This window comes from Montipora foliosa, chromosome 3, assembly GCF_036669935.1.
Source record: "Montipora foliosa isolate CH-2021 chromosome 3, ASM3666993v2, whole genome shotgun sequence".
In the NCBI taxonomy this organism is placed as follows: Eukaryota; Metazoa; Cnidaria; class Anthozoa; order Scleractinia; family Acroporidae; genus Montipora; species Montipora foliosa.
In genome coordinates this window covers 61,783,779-61,793,209 of record NC_090871.1, presented here as the reverse complement: position 1 = coordinate 61,793,209, position 9,431 = coordinate 61,783,779, and the positions used below count along the sequence as shown (strand labels likewise).

At 36.7% G+C, this 9,431-nt stretch overlaps 1 protein-coding gene across 2 annotated transcripts in view; it reads left to right on the top strand.

Moving 5' to 3' along the window:
• The window catches only part of LOC137997878 (arf-GAP with coiled-coil, ANK repeat and PH domain-containing protein 2-like), a 39,763-nt gene that overhangs the window by 9,818 nt on the left and 20,514 nt on the right, over positions 1-9,431 (top strand). For both annotated transcript variants that reach the window (XM_068844197.1, XM_068844196.1), the window contains exons 6-14: positions 1-10; positions 1,401-1,458; positions 1,577-1,642; positions 2,027-2,071; positions 4,071-4,166; positions 5,216-5,290; positions 7,055-7,098; positions 7,450-7,512; positions 8,861-8,912. The exon at positions 1-10 is cut by the window's left edge and continues 53 nt beyond it. In XM_068844197.1, the coding sequence (XP_068700298.1) occupies positions 1-10; positions 1,401-1,458; positions 1,577-1,642; positions 2,027-2,071; positions 4,071-4,166; positions 5,216-5,290; positions 7,055-7,098; positions 7,450-7,512; positions 8,861-8,912 (509 nt within the window). The remainder of the gene's footprint in view (positions 11-1,400; positions 1,459-1,576; positions 1,643-2,026; positions 2,072-4,070; positions 4,167-5,215; positions 5,291-7,054; positions 7,099-7,449; positions 7,513-8,860; positions 8,913-9,431) is intronic.

The window sequence follows — 9,431 nt, the reverse complement described above, 5'->3', positions numbered from 1 at the left end:
ATTTGGATAAGTGAGTGCAAGGATTGTTGGAAACTAATGATATGGATTGCTTTTTGCTAAAAAATAGGTTTACAGTGTAGAAATGGACCTCATTCACGCAGCGGCCATATTGGACATAGTACTGTACATTTGTAGAGGTTGTACCCCCATCCTCGAGTTGAAATTTTTGGGAATGAGTTTCGGTGCGCAAAAACAAAAGTTTTCAATCCCTCGGGACTCCACATTGCCGCTGTGTGGTTAAGGCCAATTCCCTTGTTTTGGTCATTGAACAAAAGGAACTGGATTACACGTCATGACGTGCATGCATGTAGTGTGCCTGCTGTGTTTTGTAACAAGTCAAATTAGATAACTTTGTTGAGTTTTGTACCAATGTGAAGATAGGCATATAGTTGATGCTGTTAAGTAGTGAGGTGTGAATAGACAAGTTCATGCTGACAGCACTTGAGATCTGGAAATTGATGTGATGCCCTTGTCATTAATAATAATTATTATTGTTGCGATGTAAAACTAGACTAAGCCATTCACTCCTCACTGGCGTCCTAGGACACTCCCAGTTGGCGAGTGAAATCGTCTGACTTTGGACAGAGTAAAATCGATGAAGTCTAACTCCCAGGGGTCATAATGGGTTAATGTGATGGTTATTTATCAGAATTACTGTCCCAGCGTGCAGGAAGAAATGCAGGCACGTGTGTATTATTACAACGACAATGATGTGAACAACAGTGATGACAATGACGATTAGTATAGGTACAGTGTAATCACATGATTTCGAGTGCAATTTGGAATAAAGAAGCACGTTGAGTAAATTTTTTCAAAGTCAACCAATGGCAAGTGCAAATTTGGATCGCTCTTGTTGTCAGTGTAGATGATGATTCTGATGCTGATGATGCTGACGATGACGTCGACTTCGAACAATATACGGTAACGATGACAATTTATTGTAGTCTTCGAAAAATTTACAAGACTTAGTGCTTACATGTATTTATTCCAAATTGCACGAGAAAAATCATGTGATTACATGTACTTATAGATAATTTATACATAAAAAAATTTGAGATGGTTTAGTAGAAGAAACACACACGTATCATGCAATCAGGGAAAAATTGCGCCATAAATTGTGCCATCCAGGGCGCGCACTTGATTTGAAAACAAAAGATTTGATTGGTTCTGACCAAACCCTATTGTTTATTAGCCAATTACAATCCAGAATTTCAATGAGTAATTTGCACTGGTATTATACTTTTTGCACTGTGTTACACTTGAACTGCGCTGCTCTCAACCAATCAGAATCGAATAATTTAATTCATGTATATTATTATGGTTATAAACTTTACTGTAAGATAGCACATGCATAGGGCATTTTGAACAATGGGAATTGAAATCAAATTTTTGTTTTCCAGTGCTTTGAACAAGAATGCACAGCTTCAACGTAACTGCCGGCCAACAGAAGCAGAGGAGGTATAAGAAAAAAAAGTGAATTGTCTTCATAACTATTAAAGGGAAATGATGTTATCCTTTGTAAAATGTAAATGTGTACAGTTGAATATAAACCAACTTCTCTGTTTATTTTTGAAAGGCAAAGAATATTGTGACAGCCATGTATTCGTGTTTCAATCACACAGCCCTGGATTATGCTTTTCAAGTAAGAAGTTATATTTTACCACAGTTGCTTGGAATCTTGCAATCTGATTGGCGAATTTGCTGTTTTCAGTGAGAGTCTAGACAATGCTGATCACGTCATGCTCGTGTCAGTTTGTCACACAATGTAATAGCCAATCAGGAATACTCACTTTGGGAAATAAACCAATCATACTTACTCAAAAAATAATAATATTTATTTTCTGTCAATGCCATATGGGTTGCTGATTACATTCACTATTTTTTTTTCCAAAATCACATATTAAATATACATTTTATACATACATGTTCATGCATTCATTGAAGACGTCTTTTTGTACAGAATGTTTAAATTATGTATGCCTGGATTATGATCGTTTGCATAATAATAGTTTGTTATGTCTTACAGATAAACATTTTGCAGTCAAAGAGAAGAATTGACATTTTAGACACTGTAAGTTGATTGATTAATGAGGCTTTCACCAAAACGGCAAATGCAGTTAATGTTAATAATTAGTATTCATGGGTACCAGTTAATGTGATCTTGCTTGCTTTTGCGAAGCAAAGTAGATCAAAAGTGCATGAGATGACACTTTTGAGGGGAACTCTGCCTTGTTGCTAGTTATTCGATGTGACTTAGGGAGACTGTGTGACAGCTAGGAAACAACATCACAGCTTATGTCCTCAGCATTGCCAACTGAATGGTAAACGCACATGCATGTTGGATCAGACTAGAGCAGGGGATGAACAAAGCAAACAAGCTTAGGGGAAGTTGCTGTGCAGATTTTAACCACTATAAGCACAAAGGAGCAACCAGTTTTACTGAAACTTGAAACCATACACCCAATCCAAGGAGGATGAGGGAGGGTGTGAAGAGAACTGTCAGTGACAAATTGTTTACATCTAGTTGGTGCTCTACAAAAGAGAGAAAGTTCTCTCCTAATGTTTTGTTTGCCCTCCTGCCTGAGGTGCCAAGTTGTCTCATGTTGATTTTAAAATTAATATTATATAATAGCCCATTTCTGAGTTGCTGCATCAGCCTTAGTATCAAAGCGAGTCCTGGTGCACAACCATTCATGTGGAAATGAGTTGCGTATTCGGCTTATGCAAATCAAACTAATTTCCATTTCAATAGTTGAGCACCAAGACTCACTTCGAAACCGAGACAAACAGCAACTCGGAATTAAATGGCCTATTGTTGTGAGCTGTCAAGTTTGTGTTGTGATTTCTCTTGACATTACTTGTGGATTGCCACCTGATACCAAAAGTACAAATTATACATGTAAATTAGTTCATCCAAATTTATTGCATTGATCAGCAATGTGTATTATAAACCATTCACCCTTCTTGCACCCCAGGATGCTCCCAGTTGACGGGTAAAGTCATCTCAGTGGCATCAGACAGACTCAAATCTGTCAAGTCTCAATCCCAGGCATTTTTGGCTAAATGGAGGGGACATATTTTGACTGGTTAGCCCTGAATCACTTCTCGGTTGCCATAGGATGCATGCCCCCATTTGACGACTTATCATATTGTCTGGCATTAGACAGAGTACTTAAAATCTGTTAAGGACGGTGCCTACTATTGCACACGTTCTGTGCATCTCGAGATAGTCGGGTTTCCTGTGGGTGGTGCTTATTAATTCAGGGATATTTTTGCGCAGTTTAAAACTATGCGAAGAAAGCAGAACTTAGCAAGTGCTCTTGGTAAATAAAAAGAAAATTGGGGGTAACCACTCATTTTTCAGAGATACTTAAGCTTCAATTTGGAAAAGAACGCCATACATTGCTTTGTATTTGAAAGCTTTTCACAAATATTGTTGATTAATTATCTTAGAAAAATGTGCGGTTACCCCCAATTTTCTTTTTGGATTATTAAGATCTGCTTTCCCCACATATTCAGTAAACTGCACAAAAATACCAGTTTGAATTAGTAGGAACCGTCCTTAAGTACTCTTACTCCCAAAGAGTTAATGGGTTGATGGAGGAGACATAGATTTTGACTGGTTAATGGCAGGGACACATGTGGGTTTTGACTGGTTATTATCCATTAACTCCCCGGGTGCCATAGGACTTCCCCAGTTCACAAGTAAAATCGTCTGGTATTAGACAGAGTAAAACCTGTCAAGTCTCGCTCTCAGGAGTCAATGGGTTGATGTGGATTTAGGAGTGCTCCGGGGAACAGTCACTGTGGTTATCAGACGTTTTTGCATTGTTAGCAGTTTTTGCATTGTTACCATCCTTGACAAGTTTTCAAGTACCTGAAAAAATTAAACCAGAGGACACCCAATTTTTTTTTACCACTTCATCTGTCCTTCAATGGTTGAAAAAGTTGATCTCAATGAAAGTAACATTAGGAAGCTAATTGACCAATAATTCTAAACTTAAAAATAGTTTTTTTTTTTGCATATAACTCTTCAAGAATGTCTCAATTTTGTTTGCTGAATGTTTCAGATCTTAAACTTCATGCATGCTCAATCTACGTACTTCCATCAAGGTTACGACTTGATGAATGATTTAGATGAGTACATGAAGAACGTATCCAAAGAGGTAAGGGTTAGACTGCCATCATCTCAGATCAAACTGCATTAAACATCTTTAAAGAGGGAAAAATATGTAGCTAATAGCGAGACCTTTCAAGATCATCAGCCATGTTGCCTTTTCATATTATTTCAAACACACTTATAAGGTTGATACTTTTCCTTTTTTAGCACCCAGTAATCAGTAAACAAGTATTATTATTCATTCAAAATATCTCCCCATTTCTGATTGGTTAAAACCACACGCATAATTCACCATAACCAGCTGCTGTTCACCAAATTTGGAAAGAAACTTTGTCATATTGAATCAATGACGTCAAAAGTGCAGCCCGCTGCAGATTATTGAACCGATGACGTCAAAATGACGTCAAAAGTGCAGCCCACTGCAAATCATTGAAACGTTGACCGAAAAAAACTGGGGACGAGATTGTGTTATTTTTGTTGAGCAGAAAAATGGCTGCGAGTAGGTTTAGAAGTTTGAGCAAAGAAAATATTTTGAATGAATAATAAAGCAATTATTGAATTCGGCTTTCGTAGACTATGAAGAATTCTGCAGATCTCGGAGGATGTTATCCACCTCGGCCTTCGGCCTTGGTGGATAACACCCTCCTCGACCTGCAAAATTCTTCATAGTCTACGAAAGCCTCAGCCTCATTCAATAATAGCTAAAATTAATATGTTTGGTAGAAATGTTATTTTTCTCCTGAATTGCTATAATATTCTGATAATGTTTTCAGTACAATTTAGGTCCTGCACTTTAGTGTACCCATGTTGTTTCACAAGTGCCCGAGACCTTTTCCCAACACCTTACAAATGGAAAGGTCTACAGTCAGGTATAGTTACTCTTTGCAAAAGGTCAATAAAGATCGTTGGAGAGCATCAAGCCAGTGTACTTGCAGACTTTTCAACATCGTGCACAACGTGATGTTCTTGTCTTGCACAATGTCATTCCTGTAGTTCTCTGACTCACAGCGCAGACTAGAAAGGACTTTACCTTCTGTTAAGTTATCGATTCAAGAGAAAAAGCACATTATCAGCATGTTGTTTTTATGTTCACAGTTGGAAGAGTTGTCAACTCAATTTACTGTGGATAAGAAAGAAATGGAGGAAAGGCACTCCCTGGTTCGGAAAATGGTGAGTTCTCTTACAGGTAACATAGTGAAAACATTTGGACAGTAGTAGTAAAAAAGTTTCTGAGGTACAAAGGCATCCGAATGGATCCAGAAACCAAGAACTTGAATGCATATACAAAAATGATTGGTTATGTTTATTAGTCAAGGATAATTAATACTAATTATTATTCTATGAGGGTGTGTGTGACATATGAAGTGATTGATGGGCCTCTTTGGTTGTAATCATTTTATATCCAGCAAGCCTGAGTAGAATGATAATATTGTTTTATTAAAAACTCTAGGATCAACAACTCTTCCATGTTGATTTCTGCCTCTGTCAATTCCGGTCCAAAACAGCTTTTGCCTACCATTTCTTCTCACAACTGCGCAAAAGTTTGCAGCTCGCTTTATTGCTGACACATTCCTTGACCATATATTAGACCTGTACAGGAGGTATATGAACTCAGGGTTCTTGCTAAGTTTTTGCACAGGAGGTAAAAAACCAAAAATAGCAGGTAACCTTGTTACCTGCCCCTGCATGGGCTAGCGAGCTCAAGTCTTAACTTGACGTTCGTATCGATCGCTGTTGCGTTGCAGCTGCTCCTAAATTAATTTAATACTCAGCAAAACCAGCCAACTTACCAACGCCTTTCTGACGCTATTGTTGAAAACCAAATTCCGAAAGACCTTTCTGTTGTTTTCCACGTGTGGATGCCATGTTGTAAACGTTTAATAATGGATTATGGGGGGTTTCCCCTGGCCGCGAGAGGAATGGAAAGGAAACATGGCGGACATCGTTTCGAGGGATGAGTTGGCGAAAAACAAGCTGGATTGCTTTTACAAATGGTATACTTTCGAAGAGATAACATGTGCCAGATATCTTCACAGGATTGGTTGGAAGGGGAAAGCAATATTTTCCCATAAACACAATGTGATTTCAGCTTTAAACAGACGAACATTCGTTGTATAATTTGGGCAAATATTTCAGTGAAACAGCCGGTAACATTTACTTGAACAGCCGGTAAAAATAACCGGTTACCGGCTCTTAACAAGAACCCTGGAACTGATAGCCTGTGTCCAGCGAGCCAATGAAAAGGCTGGAAATCTGATATCTGTAGTTCACTTTTTAATAGTCAACGCTTATTGCATAAGCGTGTGAGATTTTAAATAGCGAATGAGGCGCATAGCACTGAGTTGGCTATTAGTATAGCCAGTCTCATATCCAACAAGCGCAAATGGAATATTGTTTTATTAAATTTTCATTAAGTATTGATCATGTCAGATGTTGTATCCTGGGAAATTTCACTTCCCGCACAAAATTTTCAACTTGGCAACACTCTACAATCAGCTTTAATAGGTCATAATGGTATACATGTATATGAGCTGGTAACTGAGATTGAGTGAACCATTATCAGAAAGTTCAAAACTCAAAATCCGAGGTTGAAAATCTAATAATAATACTTATCCTTGACGAACTACTATCAGTTATTATTGTTTATTATTAATCATTAATTTATTATTAATTATCAATTAAGTAAATTATTAATTATTATTGTTACCATACTTTCTAGTGATAAAGGTTCTTTGCTTTTTTTAAAATTACATACATGTATACACCACTGAAAGAGCACTAAAAAACTATGTACGTAATTAGTCAGTGATCAAGACATTCTCATTTGGTTTCAGCACAAACAAAAAGAGATTTTTGTGTTTTTTTTTTCCCCAACACAATTTTCAAGCTCAATTTAACTTAAAGCAATATCTCTTTTTAACTAAATAAATGTAGGAAGAAAGTGGTAGCTTAAGAAGAAAAACACTTGATGATTCCAGGTACATCTCACTTTATGCTAGAGCTTTCTTTGTTTAATTAACCAGAAATATTTCGATTCATACATGTATAACCTAAGGCAGCCATTTTTGATGTCCCTGAGGAATTTTCCACCACAAGAAACCACAGGTGACTTAACCAACCAGAGCAAGGGCATTGTGTTCAAAAATCTTTGTTACATATGTTACACAATTTCATCTGGGCTAAATCCTTCACATTATACTCATTCTCCACATATTTAATTAGCCTATTTTTACAATGCAAACTATCAGTCTTGTTTTTGCTGTCCTTGTCTGTATTTGCATTATACATGTACATGTATTCACATTGTTATTATTTTGGGCTTGACCCAGTGGTTTGGTGATGGAAGGATACTTGTTCAAAAGGAGCAGCAATGCATTCAGGAGTTGGCACAGGTTAGAGTTACACTGTATAAAAGATTTAAATTGTACATTTGCTGCTGCAGGGAAGGGAGAAGTTCAATTATGCTTGCGGTAATATAACGACAGATCATGCGTGGAATTGAAGAGAGATTTTAATAGGTCATGAGCACTGGGGCGGTACAAAACATGGAACCTCAAACTGGACCCCCAACTGGATCCTTCGGGACCCCACTTGAGAGAAGAAAGTTCTAAAACAATAGGTGGTTTTCACAATGACATTCTCAAATTCCAAAATCAAAATCGCAAGGCCTGTCTTCTTAATTTTTATTTAAAATTAAAGGAGGTTGAAGATGACCTAGAGGTCATTCTTTTTTCGGGTACCTCCAGTTCCGTGATGTCTTTCATGTTGATTTTCCCCAAATTGTTACCTTGTGTGACACCATGATACAAAGCTATTTGGTTGGAAAAAAAAGTCTTTTTTAATTACTCATCCCTAATAATGAAGCTCAGCAGTTTGAGCCTTTCAAGTACATTAGGAGTTCATACACATGTATTTTATTTCATGAGTGAAAAGTAAGCGCTTCATTGCAAAGTGAACTCTTTGGATCTTTTTGGTACCGACCGCCATATTGGTGAACCACATGGTTTCTCCATACAAATCTCTAAAAAGTTATGTGAAACATTTCGACAAATAACTAGTGAATTATGTAGCGCGCAGACCTGAGAATTGGAGAAGTGGTTAAAAGAGCATGCAGAAACAAAACAGAGTAAAAGTCCAGTTTAATATGAGATAAGAGCATCAGTCATTCTTACAATGTAGGACTACACTCACTTGAACAATCAAAATAATAATAATAATAATAATAATAATAATAATAATAATAATAATAATAATAATAATAATAATCAAAGTCTCTTAATCAACTTGACCCTGTCAGTACTGTCTAACTGGGTCAAGGGTTGTCCCCAAGATTGTATTAATCAAAGGACTGAAATTGAATTCTGTATATTTGTGGTTTTGGAAAATGATCCTTGGAATGAAAGAAGGCTGGCCTTTGAAGTGATTTTTGACTATTTCATTTACTTGAAAATGGGAGTTCCAGCATGGAATACCCTTTTCGTGGAAAGATCATTATAAGAAGCTTAATTATATTGTTCCAGCGTGATTTCAAACATTACATCAATAAAATTATTAATTATTGATTAATTCTATGAGCTACTGTACACCTGCAATTAAAAAATGTTTTCATGTTTGTAGTACATGTTCTTGTACATGACTTGTATATTGTACAGAGTATTGATTTTCAAGATTTCAGAACTTCCTTTTGGACAAAAGAAGTAATAGTGTTATTGAACAATCTTCTATATTTTTATTTATTAGGAGATACTTTACGGTGCAGAACAACCAACTTATGTACCAGAAGCGATTAAAGGTTGTAACACTCATTTATTATAATTTCATAAGCGAGAATTGTTCCAAATGTGTAATTTATAAACTGCATGGATATTTAGCAATAATTTGTGTCTACATGTAAATTGCCGCTGATATTTTGCTACTACAGTAGTTCAATATTTTTTGGACCAGAATGAGAAAAATCATTCTGTTTGGTCTTTAATTTTTTTGTACCTTTTAATTATTATGGGCAGGTGAAGATAAAATTGTGGTGTACACTGGGAACATAATTTGAAGTAACAATAATCTGTTGTCAGGCAAACCTCTTTAGGAGGACATAAATATGTCATCATGGTCTTTTTATTATAGTAAATGTAGTTAAGGCAAATTCACTTTAGTTAATGTCGGTAGTTCCTTCAGCTACAAGGCTAGTATCAATGAAGGCCAATGGTGCGCTCTTTACCCTCCCCTCCCACCCCCCCCCCCCCCCCTTCTCCCCCGTCTCTGGAAATGCTCCATTTTACGGTTACTTAAAGCTACAGCTACGCAACTCAGAGGA